Raw genomic sequence first — 26205 nt, 5'->3', positions numbered from 1 at the left:
CAACACGACATTGGCAACTACGACTTAAAATGGACACGTGATCATAGGTGCTCGACGTTGGCGCAGTGGTAGAGCGCTGCATGGTCTGATGAATCCAGATGCCTTCTTCATCATGCCGATGGGAGGGCGTGATTCCAAGGGAATACTTCCTGGACAGCTTAACTGCTGAGAAGGAGACAAGTTGGTGGCGGCTCCATATGCTCTGAGGAACATGCAAGTGGGTATCCGTGGGATCAGTGGAGCTCGTGTGAGGCACTACGACGGCCCAGGAGTATCGTAATTTGGTTAGGTGGAAATATTGTAACTGGATTACAGATTTCAGTTTTGTTGCTGAACTCAGAGATTAACTAGCATATCAGGTGGTCTGTCAGTATACACTTGTTATCCAAAATCTTTGAAACTTATTTGGGCTTTGACACCTTCTCTTTTCCCGACCTGTGTTTAGGGTGTAAAATTTTTGGTTAGAGCTTGGTTTCATGTGGATCACCTCCAGATTGTTTAACAGTTATTTCTTGTAGCTTGAGATCACAAGAAATTTTAAAATAAATTACAGAGCATGTGTTATTCATTATGTGAAGTTTAAAACAATATTCTTAGGTTTTAATGTTTAAGTAGGTATTTCTGTGTAGTAAATTATCTTAAGCAAAATGTGTAGTGTAATTTTGGCCCTGCATCTTACTACCACTTCCTTCCCGCCCCTACATGTATGTTACATTTATTTACGTTCAGGGTCTACTGTTACCACCAATCCTCTGTATCGATGCTGCCGTCTGGCGTTGCTATTTCCTTATAGAGAAACGCATCATCTGCGAACAGTTTTAAAGAGCTTCCGAGACACTTTGTAGTAGATCATTTTCTAACATTCTGCGTGGTGTCTCTTTGTTCTATATCGTGTCTCCCTACCACTTTAGCGCAATTACGCTCTGAGCGTGTTTTCTAGGGAATTGACTAGTTTGAACCTGGGACCTGTTGCTGGTAAGGAGACGTCAGACCACACATGACATGTAGAATTCAGAAGAGTTCAGTGAGACTAGCGATGATATAACCAAAGACTTAATGATTTCAGCTTCAGCACCACTGCATCCCTGTAAAAGAATCTTAATACTAACTAAATTTAGTGGAAGGTGTTCAAGGCTTTCCTATTTTTAGTTAGCTGGTAAAATAACGTCGAAAAAGCAGTTAAGTTTACCATTGGAAATTTTATTCTACTCACAAAACATTGTTTATAAATTGCACTATTGATAAAAGGAAATGTTTTAATACAGGATGGTAAAAACCAACTGCGTTCAACAAAAATGTGAACGAATATACCCTGAATGGGTTTCCAAGTTCTACAATGGATCGAAGGATGACGTATGCCATATCACATCTATAATCTAGGTTTAAATTAAGTTTCACAAAAGAGAAAACTATCAAAATGGTCTAAAGTGACCCTCAATTATCTTTAATTACTTATCTAACTTGTCGTAAATTACAGTGGCTGACGTGGCTCCTCAATAACTATATAACAGAAAAATCATCGCGTTTCAGATTTTTACTTCAAGTGGGAAATGTGAACACCATGAGCTTTAATTGACGATCGACACTAGTATTACGCAAAAAAGGGGTGTAACAGATGAGACTTCTGCAGTTCTGAGTGAAGCTTTATGCACTGTTATGCGGCATCACGTGCGTTCATTACCTTGTTGGTGTTTGTCAGGGGGCGGCGGGCAGCACAGCTCCGCTCACCTCGCCATCTCGGAAGCAACTCTCTCCTAACTTCTCCTTACTACAATTTACCGAAGTTGGTTTAAAAAAACACTATCTGGCAGTGTTTTCACCTCACCAATCAGGGTCTCAATGTTAACCTTAAGCTCCGCCTACAAAAATTCTGTCTATCCAATGAGAAACGTTATACTTTGCATGGTGGGGCAATGTTTTTAAAGTTTGAAACGTAACAGAGACGCGAAAAAGTCTCACGCTAAAACATGCAGCTGGTTTGGTCCTTTTAGTGTTATCGTAAGATCTATACTGTTCTTCTGAAGGGCTCTACTTTTAACATGGGCTGGGGGGTGGTCCTGACGTAACAGAGACGCGAAAAAGTCTCACGCTAAAACTTGCGGCTGGGGTTGCCCTTTTAGTGTTACCGTAAGATCTATACTGTTCTTCTGGAGGGCTCTAGCTTTTAACATGGGCTGGGGGGTGGTCCTGACGTAACAGAGACGCGAAAAAGTCTCACGCTAAAACTTGCGGCTGGTGTGTGGTCCTAGCAGTTAGCTGGCAACGTGTGTGTCCGTCCCTTATCGTAGGGCCTTCCAGCTTAACACGGTTCTGCTCTCGGCTTCTGTTCTGGTTTCTCCCCTCGGAAGTGCGTCTGTCTCACAGTGGAAAGGTATGACATGTATTTAGGCATTCTTGTGTTAGCCTGTGGTATTTAATTTGCTCACTCGTTACTCGTATTACTTTGGTTAATTTAATGTCACGATTTATTAGGAGCTATGTGACATACTACTGGATTTGCTTATCATGTCAGGGTTTTCATGGAAGGTGTTGGTTTTGCCTGACACCTTACATATCACCACCCTTCGAACTTAATTTTTGCACTGAATTTAGGCAATGATTGAATCGTTGTCTAAGTCAGTCATAAATTATTCCTTTATCTAAATTTTGTTTCCTACTGTTCAGCCATGTTATTCTGGTTCTATGCTAGTTTGTATTACTAATTTATATTTTTATATTCTTCCACATTAATCTCAAAAATAACTAGAGAAGATTATTTTTATGCTATTATTAATTTTTAATTACTTTCTTTCTTTATTTAAGTGTGAAGTTAGTTTTTTAAGAAGTTTGTTACTGAAAGTGAGGAGTCTTTCACATCGATTTTCTTATAAATATATTTTTTTATAAATGTAGTAATTAAGTAAAATCTATTCCTAAACCATTTTCTAAATATCATGTACAAGTAAAATGTTTTTGTTTCTAGACACTCGTTTCAACATTGTTACACTAACAAATAAGAATTATTTCCAAGAATTGCCTTGAGAAAGAAATATACATACACAAGTATTGAGATATTATCCTAACAAATGGTACAAATGTTAAAAAAAGGGAAAACATCCAACAAGATAATTTTTTATTCTTTCTTTTTACAAGGAGAAAAAAGGTAAAATATAGTTATTCTTTTACTTTTATGGGGAGAAAATAAGTGGCATACAGTTTTAGTGTTTATTATGCCTTACTTTTGTTCTTTATATACTGTCCATTTCAGAACTAATGACTTATTTTTGTCGATAGTCTATTTTTTACTTAAGTCCATAGTCAATGACTGTTATTTTGTAGTTTATTAGCTGTCTGGTGTGCTTAACTTATATAGTTTTTCACAAGTTTCTTTTGCACAATTCCTACATCAGATAATTTGATTTCACACATTCACACAATCCTATGAATGTTTAAGCATGAGGTTGGCGAATGTTTTTTTGCACGAAGGTGATGGACTTGAGCGAGATGGATGTGGGCAAGTATTTGATGTACAGCTTCGTTCGTCATTCCTTATTGGCTTTGCAAGTGTGTGTTGCTGTTGTGGAGGTCCCATAATGGAATGGAGCTGTGAGTGCAGAATCTCGTGGTTTACTGGCTTTGTGTGCGTGAAAGTCATCGTTATGTGTCACTGAAAGCGGTTGTTTTTCGTTGTAGTACTTTGCAGACGACAAGTTTACAATAGGATAGGGATTTGGGAAGGTATGTCGTCTATTCTTCACCCGTCTTCTTTCTTGGTCTCAATCTTGCGAATCTTCAACTTCTGTTCTTCCTGCTTTTTCTCTGCTTCTTACTTGCTTCTTGGTTCTTCTCTGGGCAGGATATGGAAATATTTATTGATAACTAGTCGTTTTGAAGTTCTCCTCTTAGTAACAGTTTGATAAATTGTTTGGGTGTGTCATTTTTACTTTGTGGAAGTTTTCTTCAGTTTCATGCATCAGCGTGCTGTTTAATAGCAATAGTGTGACTTTTACACATTTCTTTGCCAGTGGTGGCTTGCCCAAGCGTTCTTCTCATCTGGCCGTTTTTTGCTTCCTCCACTGAGTGGGGGCGTCCCAGGGTTTACGAGCACCCTTTGTTGGTCTCACTGTCCTTTCCCTTCTCTCGACGCTTCTGCCTTGTAGGAATCGTGTATTGCTAATTACATACTTTTCTTTCTTGATACATCTCTCGTTGCAACTTGTGGGTCGATGCATCTCGTCCTTGCTGGAGTTTTTACAATGGTTCTTACAAAAAGTTTCACTTATAATCATCTAACATATGTCTAGTACCTACATTGTTTTCTGTCTTCTTAAAAGCTTTACAAATTTCGGCGCCCTTTCCATGTTACAATTCTAAGATATTTTGAGGCTTAATCGTCTACAAGAATCCTCAAATTCGTTTTTTATTTTTGTGTAGTGTCGTGGTGTATAGCGTTTTAGTATTTCATGCTGTTAGACTATCTATGCTTTATCCCTTCACCTTAATCTATGGTACTATTGGTGTTATTTTTGTTTTTGTTTTTATTGAAACTACTTTCTTTTTCCCACCTTCCTCTCTCTTCATTCTTCTTTCTCCTGACGATCTTATCTGCAACATAATCTTGAAATATTGCGCTGATTATTTACCAGTAATAAGATTAATCTTCAAACTTTTTGATATGGCTCACATGGTGAAGTCCTAAGGTTTTGCCTGTTTTTGGGTTCATTAGTTCCACAGCATTATCATGAGCAATTCGGCTAATTATGACAGGTCCTTTGTATGCAGCGTGAAACTTATGTATTTTGTGTTGCTGTTTGCTGGAGAGATGATGTGTTTTTACAAATACTTTCTGGCCTACTGAGAATGATCTTTTAATTGCTGTTCTATCTCCTCTTTCTTTTCTTTTAATGTCTGCCTTTCTGATGTAGGAGAGTGCTGTTGCTATGACTTGTTTGTGCTGTCTACATGGTACAATAGGAAATCTAACATTTTCTCTGGTTATGTTTGGGCGTTCAATATTTTTAAGTACAGTAACTGGAGGTAGTAGTGTAGAGCTATGTGGCATTTCATTTATTACTTCTTGAAAATCTTTAAGGTATATATCCCAAGTGTTGTGTCTTTTGCCTGCATATAATCGGCATAAAGTGCCCATGTCCTTCATAGATCGTTCTGCTCGATTTACACTAGGTTTGTACTTAGATATGTAGATGGGTTTTATTTTGTGTTGTTTTAACGTGTTCTGCCATTGCACTGATTTGTATTGTGGGCCATTATCCGAAATTATTCGTTCCACTCAACCTACTTGTCTGAGAAAATCTTGTCTAAATGCTTTACTTATACTAAGACCTGTTGCCATTTTAATGGTGTCAAGGTAACATATTTAGAAGTATGTTCCAAAACGACAAATATGAAAATATATCCATTTTTGTATGTCGGAGGGGCCCCATCAAATCTGTTGCAGCTATTTGTTTTAATATTTTAGGGATTATTGGAAACATAGGTGGCTTGGTTTGGAAAGTGACATGTTTAGCCCTCAAACATTTTTTGCATTTGACTAATACTGTTCTAACTCGTCTTTCCATATTAGGAAAATGGCTTGTTTGTTTTATTTTTAAAAATCATTTCTTTGGTCCAAAGTGTCCATTACTTAAATGTGTATACCATATGTACTTATTAATTAGTTCATCTGGGATATAAATTAACCATTCATTCGTTGCAACATTTCGTCTAAAAAATAAAACTTTGTTTTTTACGAGATAGTGCTGTCGAATGTCTGGAAAATCCTTACTTCTCCACTTGTGCTTGATTCCTAGTATTTCGGGATCCTTGTCCTGTTCTTTGCCTATGTTTTTCAATGTTGTCGTAATGTAGTTTTTGAAAGGTACTTTTTTCATATAGTACATTGTAAACTGGTCTTCTGCTGCTTCCAAACCTATGTTATTGGATGCACCCTGTGGACATCGTGATAAAGCATCTGCCAATACATTCGCTGGTCCTGGTATGTGTGTAATAGTAAAGTCAAATTCTTGTAGTATTAACATGCATCTGGCTAACCTCCCATGGGTTAGTTTGGCGGATAACAGAAATTCTAATGCTTTGTGGTCAGTGTATACTTTTGTTTTTCTTCCGAATAGGAAGTATCGAAAACGTTGGAAGCCCCATACAATGGCCAATGCTTGCAGCTCCGTGACTGAATAGTTTTTCTCGCTTTTTGTGAGTACCCGACTGTCAAATGCAATTGTTCTATACGATCTTAGCCCTGCCTGTTCGTATTCTTGGAATAGAACAACTCCTAAACCTGTTTTCGCGCTATCAGTGGCCATACAAAAATTTTGTGTTAGATCAGGATGTGCTAAAATCGGTGCTGTTGTTAGTGCTTTTTTCACTTTTAAAAATTCTTCATTGGCTTGTTGATCCCATACCCATGGCGTGTTTTTTTCCAGTCAATGCACATAGGCGTGGTGTTGCGAGAGAGTCGATCCAAATAAATTTTTTTTAGATTCTGGTGAGACTTAGAAATCCTCTGAGAGTTTTCTTTTTGTATGGAGTAGAGAATTCTTTGATTGCCATTAGTTTTTCTAGGTTGGGCATTACCCCTTTCTCTGAAATTATGTGTCCTAGAAATTTGACCTCTCGCCTTCCAAATTTGGATTTTGTTATATTTACTGTGACCCCATGCTCTCTCATGATCTGTAAAAACTGATTTAATGTGTCGTTGTGATGTTCCCAAGAGGGTTCTGCTATAACACATGATCAACATAACAAGTAATTTTTTGTAAAATTTCAGGACTGAGTATAGTATTAAATCCCCTAATAAACGCTGCTGATGATATGTTTAAACCAAATGGCAATCGTTTAAATTGGTAACATCTACCGAATACGATAAATGCTGTAAATTTTCTACATTCTGGGGCCAATTCTATTTGCCAGAAACTACTCTGTAAATCAATTGATGAAAATATCTTAGCACCGTGGAAGTTTTGTATCAATTCCTCTAATTTTTCTGGGCGATCTGTCTCAGTGATTATGATTGTGTTGATCGGTCTGGAATCAAGCACTAACCTGATGCTCCCATCTCGTTTTTGTACAATATGGAGCGGGCTGTTATATGTGGAGGTAGCTGGTTCAATAATATCATCATCTAACATTTTAGATATCTCCTGGAATACTTTATTCCTGTAGCTTAATGGGATTGTATAGGGTGGCACTCTAAATGGTTTGTGTTGTTTTACTTCAAACTTGTACTGAAAGTGTTTAATACTGCCAGTCTTAGGCAAAAATACCTCTGCTTTATCTCGTAAAATACCCTCTAATTCTCTTTTACTGTGCTCCTTCTTTGAACTTCTTGCAATTTTTCGTCGATTTCTTTATGGACTTGTAACATGAGTTGAGTCGATTCCCCCTTTTGTGCATACCATTCTAATTCTTCATCCTCTTTATCTCGTGTCATTCTTAATTGTTTGTTTATAACTGGTATTTCTTCTAATTTTAGCTTTGTCTCAAATAGGAGTGAGACATTCCCGAATGTTACGCTACCTTTCCCCATATCTATTATCGTTCGTCTCTCATTTAAAAAATCTGCACCTATAATCAAATCTACAGTTAGTTTAGGTATAATCACGAAGTTGGCTTAGATCTTTTGACCTTGACGCGAAAGAGTTAACCTTGTTTTTCTCGTAACTTCCGCAGCATTGTTTCTAATAGGACCTCTTACTTTAATCTTACGTGTTTTCAGAACTGGCAAATCCTCATTGGCATTACACTGCATGAATAAATTTTCTGAGATCGCAGTCAGTTCACTTCCGCTATCAATTACAATATTCACTGGGATATGCTTTACCATGGCCTTCACAATTGGTTGAATTGGAAAGGGTTGGTTCTGTTCTTTTTCTTGCATCAACGAATCCTCCACTGAATCATACATGAGTCTTTTCAGGAATTTCTCTTGTGAATTCGAACTTTCTGTAGGATAAGCTTCGACTGCTACTTCTCTCTCTTTTATTTCCTCTTCTCTATTTCTTCCTTCATTTACGCTTTCTTCAACATCCTCTACTTTTTCCTCATCCTCGTCTATCTTCTCCTTCTTCATCGCTACTTCCACATAATCGCATCTAAATGCTCTAATTATCGCTTTATAACTTCCTACATTATATACGTTTGGTTGTGTGCCCACTCGTAACTTATTTTCAACTTCTGTCGACTGCGCATTATCCTCATTGAATTCGCTTTCCCTGGTTTCCATCTCAAATAGCTCTACAATACTCATTACTTCGTCCTTTCCTCCTACATTCGTTGTGCATGTCTCTGGTAATTCATCTTCCTCGTCAGTATTCTCCCAATTAATTTCGTCCCAACACGATATTGTTATTTTCTTGTCTTCGTTTTCATCTGGTCCCTGCGGATTTGTTTCTTTCTTCTTCTCTTCTCGTGATAAGATTTTTACTTCTCTGTTCAAGGTGCTGCAATTGTCCTGGGTCGGTGCGTCATTCTCTTTGGCATGGGCGCTTAGCTGTCAATTCGAACGTTTATCGGGGTTTGGTGGTCTTACCTCCACCTCTTCTATCTGTATTCTCTTTTCTTGCTCCGCTTGTTGATATTGGTTTCTTTGTTGATAATTTGTCGGTCTATTGGTTCTGCAGTACCCGTTCAGGTTGTCGTTATTCCCTCTGTAATAGTTGTTGCCGTTCCTGGGTGAATTATAATTATTGCCATATTCTCTTCTAAATCCATAACCGGTTCTTTGTTCAAATCTATTTTCGTTTCTTGGTGCGAAGTTATCACATGGTTCGTAATTATTGTTTCTTCGTACTGTGTCTTGTGGATTCCACTGCTTTTTGCTTTCGTTTTCACGTGCGCTTCGTCTTTTTCTTGCATCATCTTCCGAAAATATGAACTTTAGTTCCCTTAGAATACCTTTAAATGCTTCGACGTCATTGCCTCCGCGACCTACTAATGATTGCTGGTATTTCAATGGCAGCTTCATCGCGCATAATTTAATCAACTCTCCGTCACTGTATGGTACATCTAAGCATTGATTTTGCTTTGCCATTAATTCGAAAAATTTCACAGGACTCTTCTCTCCTGAATTTTCAAAATATGGGTTCTGTAATAATTCGTACTTCACTCTGCTCTGTACTTCGCTGGACCAATATCGTGAGAGAAACTTCTCTCTGAAATCTTCGTACGATCGGCATGTCGCTGCAACATTCTGCATGGTTTCTGCGACTCTTCCTGACATGTGTGCACATATAAACTCTAATTTGTGTGCTAGCGTCCAGTGTTCTGGTAATCCTACTCGGAATTGATCAATAAAAGTTCGTGGATGTAATGAGTTTCATTTTCGAAAATGTTGAAATTTTCTGACTGTGAGGAAATGATCATTGTCGTACTTCGTCATAGTTCCATATGAAATTCGCGATTCTTCGCCACTTTTGTTTCTGATCATTTTTCCCGTCTTTCTTTCCGGTTGTGGTAGATCCATTGGATATTGTCCACTGTAACTTTCGCCTACCCTTGCGTAGTATCGTTGGAGTGGTACGCAATAATTTTCTTCCATAGGTTGTGAACGTGTAGCTAAATGCATTGCACTTACTCTTCGCGACCTGGCTTTCCATTGTCAGGTATTGGTTCGGTATCTTGTCTGGCTAACCTTGATGCTTCATTGCACGATCCAAACTGTCTTGAAACATACATTTGTGGTTCCGCATGTGTTTGTGATGACGTTTGTTCATCAAGAATTTCGAAACGTGTTTGTTGCTGTGCAGGCTGTCTGATTTCACGTATGTTACTTTTCGCCTGTGACTGGAATCGCAAATGTGTAATATCCTCGTTAATTGCTTGTTTTTCCGGTGCTGTTACAGATACGGATGTGGTTGCAGACTCTGTGCTTGTTCGATCCTGTTCACTACGCTCTTCAATGGTTTGCAACAACTCTGTTCGCAATTACTGAAATTGTCGCTTCGTTTGCGCTTCTATTTTGACAACGCGGTTATCATGTATTTTCAGCGCTGCTTTTGTGATACGTTTGTGTAACACACTGTTTTCAACAACTTCACGCGCTGTACCTGCTGGTTGTCTAGTAATTTCGTTTATCTGTTTCTCTAGTTTCTTGACTTCTCCCTGGGTGTTGTTATGTAATGTTTTGATCTCGTCCTGAATGTCATTACGCAATGTTTTTACGTCCGCTTGTACCTTGTCAATGTCTGTTCTCAATTGATTGTGACCTGTTATTAAGTTTCCTATCACTTCTCGAGATTCTTTTGCCTCGTCTTTAATACGACTTAGGTGTAACTGAATTTTTTTGTTTTGTTCTTTAATCTGACGCATTTGTCTCGTGGTTTCTGCATTCTGAATTTGAATTTGGTTCGCTATGTCTTTATTTTGCCTTGTCATGGTTTCCGTAATTTGTTGTAATAATTCTGCCAGATTGGTGGGTCCTATTGCGTTTTCTTCCGACGTCCTACGCTCTGTGTTTTCTCCCAAGTGTTGGTTCGCGACCGATTGCATTGAACTGTGCTGTGACACGTTTCTGCTCGCGCTCCTTGTACTCTGTGGTGAGGGAGCCCTGATTACTTGTACTATGGGTTCTACGTATTCAAGACGCAAGTTAGAATCCTCATCGACTGTCTCTCTGCTTTCCTGCTCCTCTGTCGTATGCGGATTTACGTTTTCTATGCCTAGATGTACATTATCATTGTTATGGTTCGTTATATGTCCTATTTCTCGCGATACTGCATCGTCTGTTGTACTGTCCTCTATTCTCTGTCCATTTTCATGCTGGGTCTCTATCTCCATTCGCTCAAAGTCTCGATCTGTCATTGCTAATCTTTCCGAATCCTTTATTTTCTGTTTTACACGCGCCCTACTTCGCGTCAACATGCACTCATACGATCTCACGCGTTTCATAAACTTTTCGCACACACGACTTGACAATCCATTCACTTACTTGTTCGGTCAGACCCAAATTGTCAACGATGTATTCGCCACCTGTGCGCTTCCATTGAGGAGAAAACTTAATTCTAACAATTTTTAAAATTCATAACTTAATTATGCTATTTTCTCTGTTAGAATGTCTCACTTTCTCTTGAATACTTTCACTATCTATCGCTGCAGCTACTGTTTTCGACTATGTATAAAGTTAGGAAAAATATATTTTTTTTACAAAAATTTTTCAATAAGATATTTTTCTGACCTAGTTAGGCATGTGGTCGACCTTCAATCATGGTATTTTACCATTCTGGAAGGGTCGCCATTTTCTAACATTCTGCGTGGTGTCTGTTTGTTCTATATTGTGTCTCCCTACCACTTTAGCGCAATTACGCTCTGAGCGTGATTTTTAGGGAATTGACTAGTTTGAACCTGGGACCTGTTGCTGGTAAGGAGACGTCAGACCACACATGACATGTAGAATTCAGAAGAGTTCATTGAGACTAGCGATGATATAACCAAATACTTAATGATTTCAGTGTCAGCTCCACTGCACTCCCTGTAAAAGAATCTTAATACTAACTAAATTTAGTGGAAGGTGTTCAAGGCTTTCCTATTTTTAGTTAGCTGGTAAAATAACGTCGGAAAAGCAGTTAAGTTTACCATTGGAAATTTTATTCTACTCACAAAACATTGTTTATAAATTGCACTATTAATAAAAGGAAATGTTTTAATACAGGATGGTAAAAACCAACTGCGTTCAACAAAAATGTGAACGAATATACCCTGAATGGGTTTCCAAGTTCTACAATGGATCAAAGGATGACCTATGCCATATCACATCTATAATCTAGGTTTAAATTAAGTTTCACAAAAGAGAAAACTATCAAAATGGTCTACAGTGACCCTCAATTATGTGTAATTACTTATCTAACTTGTCGTAAATTAGAGTGGCTGATGTGGCTTCTCAATAACTATATAACAGAAAAATCATCGCGTTTCAGATTTTTACTTCAAGTGGGAAATGTGAACACCATGAGCTTTAATTGACGATCGACACTGTATTACGCAAAAAGGGGGTGTAGCAGATGAGACTTCTGCAGTTCTGAGTGAAGCTTCATGCGCTGTTATGTGGCATCGCGTGCGTCCATTACCTTGTCGGTGTTTGTCAGGGGGCGGCGGCAGCACAGCTCTGCTCACCTCGCCATCTCGGAAGCAACTCTCTGCTAACTTCTCCTTACTACAATTTACCGAAGTTGGTTTAAAAAAAAGCTATCTGGCTGTGTTTTCACCTGACCAATCAGGGTCTCAATGTTAACCTTAAGCTCCGCCTATCCAATGAGAAACGCTATACTTTGCATGGTGGGGCAATGTTTTTAAAGTTTGCAACGTAACAGAGACGCGAAAAAGTATCACGCTAAAAGTTGCAGCTGGTGTGGTCCTTTTAGTGTTATCGTAAGATCGATACTGTTCTTCTGAAAGGCTCTACTTTTAACATGGGCTGGGGGGTGGTTCTGACGTAACAAAGACACGAAAAAGTCTCACGCTAAAACTTGCGGCTGGGGTGTGATCCTAGCGGTTAGCTGGCAACGTGTGTGTCCGTCCCTTATCGTAGGGCCTTCCAGCTTAACACGGTTCTGCTCTCGGCTTCTGTTCTCGTTTCTCCCCTCGGAAGTGCGTCTGTCTCACGGTGGGAAGGTATGACATGCATTTAGGCATTCTTGCGTTAGTCTGTGGTATTCCATTTGCTCACTCGTTACTCGTATTACTTTGGTTAATTTAATGTCACGATTTATTCGGAGCCATGTGACATACTACTGGATTTGCTTATCATGTCAGGGTGTTGGATTTGCCTGACACCTTACAAATTATATACTTAGTAAACTGTAATGGTCCTGTCACACTTACATGGGACACTCGATTTTGTCCCGCTAACACCGACGTGTTGAGTTTTGTCTACGTTCAAGATAACCTGAATCAGTGAGTCCAAGTTATGTTTCGAAACACACTTCCAAAACATCAGAAAATTATTTCCACCAGCCGCAAACTATGGACTAAACGTCTCACTTCGCCGTCGCTGCATCCGCCGTCTTGTATAGAGCCGAAAGCGTAACTCTTCGGACCACGCTGTCCATGTGCAGTCAGTAACAGTTCACTTTCTGCGTAGATTGTCCGTTTATATAGGCACAATTTTATTTGCGCTTTTGGGCAATGGTACTTGGTGGATTGCCCTCCTTCAAACATCCATTGCATGCACAATGAGTCTGTCAGCGATGGTAGTTTAGAAGCTGCTTGAGACTGACCTGTATTCACTGACAGAAGTAATTCCTGTCGCGAATGAAACAGCCCAGCAGGAACTGTAATGAAGTAAATAAAAGATTTCTTATTCACAACATGGCTCATAAGCGAGTTTTTAATTCCCATAACCGGTTACCAGCAAACGTTCCTGGACATATTTTCAGATCCTTTAACTGAGAAAACCAAAGGTTACGTGTTACTGGATCACCTTCTTATCATCATCGTTTCGTGTGCGAAATTTTACTGTCTGTCCGATAGACATCGTAACCAAATTAGAATTTGGCTCTCGATATCACAATATGACAAAAATGTTGTTTACTAAACGAATCAAAAAGTAAGTAGTAGGAATTGACAATGAGGTTATAGAACCTGCTGATGAGTTTATCTATTGAAGGCAACCACAGGCAACTACTAGATTGATAGCAACAGAAGCAAACAGAAGAATGTAAACGTTTTAGTGTGTTTTTCGTTTGGACAGGGTTTTAATAAGCTTCAGATACGTCTTAAATGGTAATATTACGATCACTATGTATTAGGAAATTTAATTTAAGACATTGAGACTTGTACTTGGACTGCTAAATGCATTTAAACATTGAGGATTGATCAGCAAAAAAAATAGAGATGAATGTTTGCAGCTAATCGTAGCGACAGAAAAACAACTAAATGGTTCAGGTGAGGTGAGTTAGGGGTAAGAAAAAGCAGGAACAACGTCGATGGGGTTAGCTGAAGACAATAAGGGACAAAAAAGGCTAGGAAAGGACTAGTAAGGTGTACTTCTTAAGTTGCTGACAATGACGTTGATGATAGTGAATTCCTCTCCATTCGAAGTTAGTGGTTTCAGAACAACCATGAAAAACGCTTTTTCGCTTAAGCGAAGATTATTTATTGTATAAAACCTAGCACGACTCGTGTGAAGCGTATAATTAAGAGTTTCATGTGTGTTCAAAGAAACTACCTTAATGCATTAGTTCCGTGAATTTTTTTCGTTATTGTCGTGATACATCAACGTTTTCGGCTTACTTGTCGCATCAAATCTGGTTACCGATTCGATCTATAGACGAAATCTTCAACCTCCACCTTATCAGGAATAACTGACTGTCATGGCAACTGTTGTCATCATTGTTTATAGCCTATAGATGACTTGTGATTGACCGGCGTACGTCGTCATTACGTCATGGTACCAGAGGTAGTGTCCATGTATGTACTGGTGCTGTCAGGCTGCTCATAGGAACGGAAGAGATTCAGCCCATTTTTCGGTGTCTTACCAGTGTCGAGACCTCGCTACCGCGCACTACTAAATTAAAGTCGCTTTTCTGTTTGAAGCTGTTATCGCTGCTGTTTACTGCTTCTTCAGTAACTGAATCGCAGAATGTAGATGCGTCCCAGAAGACTCTAATTCCGCGACACATTTATCTTGCTTAATTGTGAACTGTGATCATCTGCTGAATTTACGCGTTCTCGAATTTTAATCTGCCTTTAGTGCTCTGCACAGAGGTTGATAACGGTACGGATAAATTGGCCGAGGTACTTGTGTTGCACTCACAAAGAGTTTTATAAATTCCAGTGGACTTGAGATAGAGACTGTCCTTTACCTTTTTGGGAGAACGGAAAATAAACAAGTTAAAGAACGAGAACTCGATAAATCTGCAGTTTCTGAACAGGCACACAAATAGTGTGAGCGACGTGTGGGTGCTATTCTGTCATTCTGCGCAACGGATTAATCTTAGATGTACCCTTTACCCTGTGGCTCCTGCAAGATGCAATTTCCACCCCCACACTACTACAGAAGTCAGACAGACGCTCCTAACGTTCTAAAGAGAAATGCCTGAAAAACTTTCAGCAGTAAATATCTGCTGGAGTCGTCCGCTGTAAGGAAATGACACAAAAATTCACAAAATTTCTTACGTAGCTAGCGGGATACTTGGGTACTGGAGAAGTGCTAGTTAGTGTAAGAAAAACATGAAACTAACGAAAATTATTATTTTCTTTTTTTTTTGCAAAAAGTCTGAGAATTCACAATGGCACTTTTAGTTATGAACTGGACAAGTTATTTCCGGGTTCTTTTCGGAATGTGAAGTTATCTCTTAAGGACAGGATTCGCTAATGAAATTTCTATACAAAGTTTAAGATTGTTATTGACTTTGCAAAATGGCTGAGAGCCTCGCCTATTGAACTTGAATATTTATCCGTTATAGTGTTGCTAGGTATGGTTGAGGCTGTCATGTGTGAAATGCAGTAAAGTGTACTGTTGTGGAGGAAATATGGGGCTTGTAAGAGCTGTAGCGCACAATACTGTAAGCTGCGATGACTGCTGTCTGCGCCACTCGCTGCTGACAAATAAGATAACTCTCGTTCTATCTGGATTGACCTTCGCCAATCAAACTCTCCCTATGCCTTGATGAAGTCAAGGGCTCCTATTCGCCCATAGTCTAACTATTGGCGTGGTACACCTGTCAGATAACCAGTCCACTGCGATGACACTCAAAAATTCGCTCGCAGGTGTTTAACTATAACTCTGTCCGTTCACACCACACAATAAGTGTGGCGGCCAACACAGTGTACAACGCTTAATCACACTCTGATTCGCTCTCGGCAGAGGTACTCTCCCAGTGAAGTACTGAGGAGAGACTTGTTCCTCGCTCTTTCAGTACTCATACGAGTGCACACTCTGTTGTTACATGTTCTTGCTCCAAGAGTGACAACGGAACGGCCCCTCTCCACGCCAGACATGAAGGGGTATATCTTTTGGTCTCTTCTATTACTCCTTCAGCTCAAGGCGTCAGGAATATCGTCTGCCAATCAGCATTGCTCTTCTAAAACGGGAGAATGACGTTTCTTTGAAGGCGACCAATCCGGAAATCTGTAGCATAGGCGCTTGACGTTTGCTGTCTCCCTGTGACAACCTCTGAAACTGCGTGCTATGTTTATAAAGAATGCGTAGGCTGGGCGCTCCCACACAATGTAGCGCAATTTGATTTTAAGCCGAACACGGAGTCGTTCTCCCTTTCACTCGGGCAAACACTGTCTGCTCTACGGGCAGTCGCCGGCCGACGTAGATAGGTTGACTCGTCCTCTGAAGTGCGTGGTTTGCCTCTCCCGAACTAAAAGCTTTTGTGACCATCGTGTCTTGAATGTGTGTATGTATGCCAGCCTCGAGTATTTCAATCTCGGTGTGCACTTGCGATTTACTAGTTATTTGCACATCATTTACACGAATTCATACAACATTGACTTTATCTTATCGAGTTTGGGTTCGAAGAATCTTGATGTGCGGAATATGATTGTAAGGGCGGAATATGTAAGCAATGAAGGTCAGGAGACCACGTCGTCTTACAATAGACACACAGCTATATTTGTCCATGCTTCTACATAGAGCGATTACGTAATTAAACGAGGAGTGGAAATTAGAATACTGAGAACTACTCCAGTCGAGACAGCGAATATATTTTAGCAGTGGGTGCAATTGAGGTCTCGACGCCCAGAAAATGCAGAAAAACGTAATAGATCGTTTATACTCGTAGGAGACCGCTGCCACCACCAATGCAGATATAAACACTGTCTCTGGCAGTATGACGTTCACACACAAGTTGTCCACTGATCAGCCAGACAGCCAGAACATTATGAGCACCTACCTAATAGCCGGTATGTCCGCCTTGAAATGGATAACAGCCGCGACACGTAGTGGCATGGAAGGAATGAGGCCTTGGTAGGTCGCTGAGGGGGGAGGGGTGGAGCTGTCACGACATCTGGTCATACAAGTCACCTAATTCCCGTAAATTATGGGGAGGGGCGGGGCGATGAGCTGTGACGCCACATTCGATCACATCCCACATGCGTTCGATCGGGTTCAGATGTGGCGAAATGGGGGGCCAGCACATTTACTGGAACTCGTCACTGTGTTCTTCAAACAACTCCATCAAACTCCTGGCCTTGTGACATGGAGCATTATATTGTTGAAAATGCTGCCGTCGGGAAACATGATTGTCATGAAGGGGTGTACGTGGACTGCAACCAGTGTACGATACTCCTGGGCCGTCGTAGTGACTTACACGAGCTCCACTGATCCCACGGATACCCATTTGCATGTTCCTCAGAGCACATGGAGCCGCCGCCAACTTGTCTCCTTCCCAGCAGGTGTCCAGGAACTATTCCCATGGAATCGCGCCCTCCCATCGTCTTGATGAAGAAGGCATCTGGATTCATCAGACCATGCAACGCTCTACCACTGCGCCAACGTCGAGCACCTATGATCACGTGTCCATTTTAAGTCGTAGTTGCCAATGTCGTGTTGTTAACATTGGCACATTCATGGGTCGTCGGCTGCTGAGGCTCATCGATAGGAGTGTTCGGTGCACTCTATGTTTAGAAAAAGTTTTACTCTACCAAGCACTAAAGTGTGATGCTAATGCCGCCACAATTAGCGGCCCGTTCTGTTAATATGAAATCGTAATTAAACTGACGGAAAAAATTGCAACACCAAGAGGAAGGGATCAGATAGTAGTACCGAAAGTACTCTCCGCCACACACAATTAGGTGGCTTGCGGAGAATGATGTAGATGTAGATGAGAAGTAGCACTACATAAACGAAAGTTGGTAGGTGTGTTTCTCTATATGAAAGATTATGTCGATTGAAAATTCAAGCCATTTGCTTAAGAGTTGCGCTAGTATCTCCACAACGACGATGTTATTGGCTATGAGCACTATGTGACTCAACCTCTGAGGCCACCAGTCATATAGAACGTAGAACTACTTAAACCTAACTAACCTAAGGACATCACACACATCCATGCCCGAGGCAGGATTCGAACCTGTGACCGTAGCGGTCTCGCGGTTCCAGACTGCAGCGCCCCGAACCGCACGGCCACTTTGGCCGGCGAGGATGTTATTCAGGTTTGCTTTAAATATAGGCTGTAACGCTCGTGAGCTTTGTACCTTTGAGCAAGAAAACCGAGCTCTGCTCACGCAGGTGGTACTACCAGGAGGGTAGATCATCATATTCGGCTTATGGTTCTGCCTCATCGTACTGCATCTGCAACAGCACTGGGAGCAACGGTTCGTTCCTCCACAGTGGCACAACGAACTGTTCCAAATCGCTTACTTCAAGGGCGTGTGTTGCGCATTCCTCTGATCACAAAACACCTCCATTTGTGACTTCAGTGGTGTCAAGCGAGAGTTAGTGGAGAGCAGGCTAATGATCTGTTGTGTTTTTTGATGAAAGCTGCTCGTGCCTCGGTGACAGATACAGCCATGTTCTGGTTAGAAGAAGGCCAGTTGATGACCTTCAGCCAAACCGTTCCGTATGCTAGACACACTGAACCTACACCTGGAGCTATAGTCGGGGATGCGATCGTATGACAGTAAGATCACTCTCGTCATTATCCCACGCACAGTATGACTGCAAATTTGTACGTCAGACTGGTGATTCGACCTGTTGTGCTGCCATTCATGAACAGCATTCCAGAGGGTGAAATGTAAACTTTCACGACCGGAATTGGCACATTTAATAAAAAGTTCCGGGCTATTATCCCCTGACCGAATGGATTTCACCTTAAAACCCGATATTTCGTCCCCATCTGTGGAGGAAATTTTCAAGGGGGATCATAGCTATGTTGAACGTACGAATCACAACCTGGTTCGCTACTGATTACAGCAAAATACTGCTTCCGCGAGCTCCCATGGAGTGGCGTGACGTCACATGTTTTGAATACATGAGCACAATTGGCCACTGTCGACTGCCGTCCTCCGCCATAGCTACCATCCCATGGTCGAAAGCTGGTACACATTTTCTCCAGCATGGGAATAAAAATGTCGTTCAGTTTCATGCCCTCCCCCTTCCTATTGAAATTCTTAGGATGTTTTGCAATCTCTATGGCCTCTCTGTATAGCCTTTCATGGTATCTAACATCGTTGTTAGAACGGTTACGCGGCTGATATAGAAGTCCTCTATCGATTAGAACGTTCAGAAAAGTCTGATCATTTCAGTTACCCTAGCACTAAGACTTTGTGGACTGCCGAAGTTTCACAATGAAAATGTTACTCTAAGACCTGTAGTGAATGCTATTAGTTCGCCCATCTATTTGATGCCAAGTTCTTGATAACATTATTACGACGATATGTGGGTCGATCGGATTTATATATCAAGAATTTGGGACATTTCATCAGTAAATTAAACAACATAGTGGTAGATTAGTTATGATGTCGTTATTCACTATGGTTCCACTTCATGAAGTGTAGCAACAGCTGAATCAGATTTTTCCTCCCAACGTTTCAGAACTACTTAAATATTGCCTCACAACCATGTATTTCAAATGGAACGAAGACGGATGATGTAGCTATGAGTAGTCCCTTAAGCCCGGCTATAGTGAACATCTTTATGGAAAACTTCGAGGAGCAGGCAATGAAAACTGCGAACAAGAAATCGAATATCTTATTCCGATACATTGGTGGTACGTTTATTTTGAGGCTTCATGGCAGGGAGGAACTGGATCGTTTTCATCAAAAATCTGAATGGGATCCACCCGAAGATTAGTTTACCAAGGAGGAGAAGGCAGGCGGAATATTAAATTTTCTTGATGTACTTAGTGTTCAAGAAAGAAGATGATAGCTTTGGCCACACGGTTTACCGGAAACCCAGCACACTGACAGTTAGCTACACCGGTATTCGAACAACCACCACCAAAAAAAAGCGAGGCAACATAAAAACGTTGGCGGATAAAGCAAGGAAGATATGCGAACCAGAGCAGCTTGACGCAGAATTAATACATCTCACCAATGCATTGCTCTAGAATGATTATTCGTTTTCTGAGATGAAAAGAGCGTTAAGACCAATGCGTAAACATTATAGTAATGCTCAAGCGCCGGTGAAATCGGAAATTTTCCTACCATTCATTAAGGACCTGACTGAAGGCATACGAAAAATTTTTAAAAAGCGTAAAATCGCGGTAATCTATACACCTACACGGAACATACAAGATCACCTAAAATAGCTAAGGATGCTCGCCAAAAGCTGGGATTTATAGGATTTCGTGTAGTTGTGGGGAGGTGTACGTGGGTGCCACAAAAATATCTGCCAAAAAACGACTCGAAGAGTACGAGGGCAACTGCAGAAGGGGGGAGACTGACACATCAGCTGTTGCGGAACATGCCTTAGAGTCCACCAGATTTATTTTGATAGGTCTCAAGTGCTGTCAGCCACAAACGGATACCATGAAAGGATATGTAGAGAGGCCATGGAGATTTGCAAAACACCCCAGGAACTTCAGTAGGGAAGAGGAGATCGTGAGATCAAACGACATTTGGATTTCGGTGCTGAAGAAGATGTGTACAAGTCTTCCACCATAGGATGATAGCAATAGCGGACGATGGCTGTCGACAACGGCCAATTGCGCTAGCGTATTCAAAACATGTGACGTCACGCCATTCCACACAAGCTCGTGGAAACGGAACTTTGCTGTAGTCATTTGCGAGCCAGGGTGTGACTTGTAAATTCCACAAAGCTACGATACACTTTGAAAATTTCCTTCGCAGATGGGAACGAAACGTCGGTTTTTAAGGTGAAATCCATTCGATCACAGCAAAATAGCCCGGACCATTTTATTACTTGTGATTGCTGAGTGTGTTCTCTAACAGAACAATGCTCGCCTAAATACCGCTCTTGTAGCTCAACGTGCTCTACAGAATGTTGACATGTTGCTTTCGCCTGCTAGATCACAAGATCTGTGCAATGGAGCACACATGGGACATCATGGGACAATACCAGCATCAACCACAAACAGCATTCTCCTTCCCTTTACTGACCAACCAAGTACAAAAGGAGTGGAGCTCAATCCGACAACACACTGGACTCGCATTCGGGAGGACGACGCTTCAATCCCGTCTCCAGCCATCCTGATTTAGGTTTTCCGTGATTTCCCTAAATCGTTTCAGGCAAATGCCGGGATGGTTCCTTTGAAAGGGCACGGCCGATTTCCTTCCCAATCCTTCCCTAACCCGAGCTTGCGCTCCGTCTCTAATGACCTCGTTGTCGACAGGACGTTAAACACTAACCACCACCACCATCAATCCGACAAACTGACATTCGGCATCTGTACAATAAAGTACACGCACTTTTGTATACTTGTGTCCAACGTTGTGGTACCAGACATGAATGTACAAGCATTTCACATTTGCAATGGCTTACCTCACGCTTACATTAGCCCGTGAACTTCCAACTTATTCACTTAAATGTTACATGGACAAATGTATTCGTGAAATTTCATTGCTCTACATAATTACTTTTTGATGTTGCGATTTTTCCGTCGGTGTTCGGTATAAATTCGGTATAAAAATCTTTACAAACTACATTATGTCAAAGTTCAGTGCAAGGTACAAATGAAAAAAAAAAACACAACAGCAATTACATATTTTCAATTAGTGAGCGGCTCCTAGAATTGAAAACCTAGGTACACCAATACGAATTAAAATATATGAAGAGAAACAGCCGTTTCAAAATTTTCTGCCTATAGGAGCTAATTTACTGTATTAGAAGGCGCTCATTCAGTCAGATTGTTCAAAAAACAGCAATGTCAGTTTAGAACTAAATAGCAAATTCCTGCCACTGACAATCTTCACAGTATACAGAATGTGAATATCGAAGTAATAACTGCAACAGACTGACGTACAATGAAATGACTAGTTAATACAGTATATTATTTAACTTAAGAACCTGGACCCAAATAATAAAACAGGGCAGAACATTTGGATAGAAGTACGTTTCTGGAGAACCAGCAAGAATTGTGTTCACAACATAGCTTAGCTCTCAAGAGCAACTGGAAATACGTATTATTGTGGCCACATGCTGCCAGTGTGAAGAAGTGACAAGATCAACTCACTGCGGGCTCCGCTAGACTCCGCGCCACAGGATTACGGAATACCACGTAGCCCCCTGACTTGTTCTTCAGTATGCTGACAGAGTCCTGCCTCTAGCATTTGCAAAGCGGCTCACGCTATTACTCATGTGGCAGCCACATTGAATGCTCCACAGCTGAGTACGCTACCCTCTCTCCCCACACCCCGTACCCTGTAACAGTTGCGGCACCTCGCGGAGAGACGCCGTACAACACAACCGCTGCAATCCAAGTCTCTCCAACGGCAACACAGGTACCAAAATAGCCTAACACTACCTGCACAAGAAACCCTCTCATGAGACGTTTCGAGAGAAAAATCGAGCCATCCAAGAAGGTGAAAAGTGCAGAAAAAACCATCGCAATAATGAATTGCTACAATCTAGCTGCAGACGGCTCACATGCATAGGAAAAGAGATTTATTGCGATGAAAATGTAAATGTTGTGTGACTATGGCCTCCGTCGGGTAGACCGTTCGCCGGATACAAGTCTTTCAATTTGACGCCACTTCGTCAACTTGTGCGTCGATGGGGATGAAATGATGACGTTTACGACAACGCAACACCCAGTCTCTGAGCGGAGAAAATCTCCGACCCAGCCGGGAATCGAAACCGGGCACTTACAAGTGACATTCTGTCGTGCTGCCCGCTCATCTACCTGCAGCGGACATCTGTCATAGTACGACTACACTACAGATGACTAATTTCTGGAAATAATATCTTCCGTAAAATATCTAGGAGTGACTACCTATTGCGACCTTAAGTGTAATGAACACTTAAAACAAATAATAGGAAAAACAGATAAAAGATTCGTAGGAAGAATCCTAAGGAAAAGTAGCTCGTCCACGAGAGCAATTGCTCGACCGATTCTCGAATACTGTTCATCGGTCTGGGATTGTTACCAAATAGAAAAGATGAAGGAGATCCAATGAAAAAAATGGTTCAAATGGCTATGAGCACTATGGGACTTGACATCTGAGGTCATCAGTCCCTTAGAACTTAGAACTTCGTTACAGGATCATTTAGTAATCGCGAAAGTGTTACGGAGATGATAGATAAACTCCAGTGGAAGGCTCTGCAGGAGAGACGCTCAGTAGCTCGTTACGGGCTTTTGTCAAAGTTTCGAGAACATACCTTCACCGAAGAGTCAAGCAGTATATTGCTCCCTCCTACGTATATCTCGCGAAGAGACCATGAGGATAAAATCAGAGAGATTAGAGCCCACACAGAGGCATACCGACAATCCTTCTTTCCACGAACAATACGAGACTGGAATAGAAGGGAGAACCGATAGAGGTACTCAAGGTACCCTCCGCCACACACCGTCAGGTGGCTTGGGGAGTATGAATGTAGATGGAGATAGATGTAGATGTAGAACTACTTAAACCTAACTAACCTAGAGACATCACACACAACCAATGAAGAGCGGGGCGTTTCGTCACGGGATCATTTAGTCAGTGCCAGAGCATTAATGAGATATTCAACCAACTCCAGCGGCAGATATTACAAGAGAGGCATTGCGCATCTCGGAGAGGTTTACTACTGAAATTTCGAGAGGGTACTTTCAGGAAAGAGTCGTACAACGTATTACTTCGTTCCACATATCGAAAATCGTTCTTGCACGCTCAATTTTCGATTGGGACAGAGAAAGAGAGGGGGGGAGTATCAGTTAGTGGTACCACCTTCTGCCATACGCCCTTCGGTGCCTTGCGGAGTATGATACAGAAGATGATTGGAAAATTTGTGTTAAGGTCTTATGGGATCAAACTGCTGAGGTCATCGGTCCCTAAATTTACACACTACTTAATTTAACTTAAACTAAGCTACGCTAAGGACAACACACCCATGCCCGAGGGAGGACTCGAACCGTGACAAGGCGTCCCTAGACTGCTCGGCTACCCCGAGCGGCTAGAAGTTGATGAACATAAATCAGAAATTCACTCCGCCGTTACCGGTGGCAAAGGTTACCTTTTGTTCTACATCTTCATAATAAAAATGTGGTGAACACACCCGTCCTGTAGGATGACAATAGTTGCATCCAGGGGTTGCATATATAAATTCCTGGTTTGATCGACAATGTTAATCCTATCGAAGTTTGGGGACCTTTGGAACAGTGGGTAAAACATTGCAATCATTATCCCCACTATTTGGTAATACTGCGGTGCCTGTTGACTAGTTTATGGATTCTACTGGTTGTGGGATACCTGCAATGTCTTGTGGACTACGTTCCTTGCCAAACTGAGGACTCTATAGGCCACAGTATTAACATGTTTTATGGGAAGGACAAATGTTTTTTCCCGATTTGTTTATACTTAGCTCCATATTTGTACTTCCTCATTAATTCAGTCGTTAATTCACCATATGTAATGCGTTGCTGTTGCAGCCGTGCACTGCGGACCGCTGGAGACTGACGACACTCGGCTGACGAGCCGGAAGGAGGGCAGCCGCCTGGGACAGCTGGCCGTCTTCCAGTGCCCCGCGGGCTTCCGCCTGCAGGGTCCCACCAACCTCACCTGTCAGGCCTCAGGTAGGTCCCGTGTTAAAATCTTACAGACCGCAATCCTTTCAAGTATTAATATGTGTCATACTTCAACACTAAAATCAACTATGTCACCAACGGTTGCCTTGACGGCGATGAAGTTGCTTAGTTCCCTGTAGAGGGTGATGCCGTGATGATGCTACAAACTTCCATCGGTAGTTAGAAGGGTAAATGTATCCGTTTGAGGTAAAGTGCACTGGTTCGGAAACGACCGAATCGAAAGTTATAAGCGAAAACCTTTCTCATACCTCTGACAGCTAACCTATTCCAGTGCAAGCTCTTTGCTATCCATGTTTCTAGAAGAGTTTGCATGAACCAAAACTAGAAAAAAATTGTCTGGTAAAGGTGGATTTTAAAGTACATGCCTTAAGAGCTATAAGCACTTTTTCAATAGAGGAGATGTGTTTCACAGTACCAAAGGTGAACAAGTGCTCGTGGTTTGTAAGATACACCCTTTAGATCCCATGTTTATTGCACATTTTTTCTTATTTTGGGCCATTATAAGCCTCTCAAAATGCGGAAAGTAAAGGGCTTGCAGCAGGAGACGTTCAGTGCCAGTGGCAACAGAAGGCTAATAAATTGCGACTGGGTCGTTTCCGAATCAAGATGCCTTATCACAGATTGATATATTAACCCATATGAATCATACCTGAAAGTTTGTTACATCATCACGGAATCACCCTGTATTCTGTTCTCTTCAGTTCGGTATGGATTTACCAAAGGTCGTAGGAGGTGCTTATGGTCGTACGCAGGCAGAGAGAAGATTAGGCCTGAGATCTGTATCCGTGCTGAATTTTTCAGACGTCATAATCTTTGTGCTTAGAACATGCGATAGGATCTTGCATCAAATGGAGATGAGCGCTATGGATCTGTGATTCTATGTAACCGATCTATTACCTCTTTTATAAACAGATGTGACCACCACTCGTTTCCGCCGTCAAGGGACTATTCACTGCAGAAGAGGCTCTCAGTAGCTATGAGCTAGTAAACTATATAATTCCGTGGAGCATTCATTGTAAATTTCATCAATGATTCCAAAATTTCCACAAGAAACTGGAAAATGGTTCAAATGGATCTAAGCACTATGGGACTTAACATCTGAGGTCATCAGTCCCCTAGACTTAGAACTACTTAAACCTAACTAACCTGAGGACATCACACACGTCCATGCCCGAGGCAGGATGCGAACCTGCGACCGTAGCAGCAGAGTGGTTCCGGACTGAAGCGCCAAGAACCGCTCTTCCACCGCGGACGGCCACCAGAAACTACGCAAACGTACAGCTGTACTTCACAAGTAATACAAGGCATGATGTGGGGTCATTTTAAGTAATACAAATGGGCAATCGTACCACATGAGTGACGAACACCTCATGGTATGCATTTCATTATCTCTAAAGTGGGCAGGGGGGAAACGTTACATTGCTACTAAACCATCGTAAAGTTTATTACTCCACAGTTTATTCGAAGGAAATCGTCATCCATAGGTTATGCATTAAATTATTACAATTATTAGATCTCCAGTTGTGTGTTACATACCAAATTAAGTACAAACTGTCCTGTTTTATACACTACAGCAATCGCATAT

General features: G+C 41.3%; 1 protein-coding gene across 1 annotated transcript in view; it reads left to right on the top strand.

Moving 5' to 3' along the window:
* LOC126188510 (locomotion-related protein Hikaru genki-like) overlaps nucleotides 1-26205 on the top strand; it is a 313797-nt gene that overhangs the window by 194794 nt on the left and 92798 nt on the right. Inside the window, exon 7 of the mRNA XM_049930113.1 lies at nucleotides 24465-24608. Within this exon, the coding sequence (XP_049786070.1) occupies nucleotides 24465-24608 (144 nt within the window). The remainder of the gene's footprint in view (nucleotides 1-24464; nucleotides 24609-26205) is intronic.

The sequence above is a fragment of the Schistocerca cancellata genome, chromosome 5 (assembly GCF_023864275.1).
Source record: "Schistocerca cancellata isolate TAMUIC-IGC-003103 chromosome 5, iqSchCanc2.1, whole genome shotgun sequence".
Lineage (NCBI taxonomy): Eukaryota > Metazoa > Arthropoda > Insecta > Orthoptera > Acrididae > Schistocerca > Schistocerca cancellata.
Note: the sequence above shows the minus strand (reverse complement) of the source record. Positions and strands in the feature narration are given on the sequence as shown.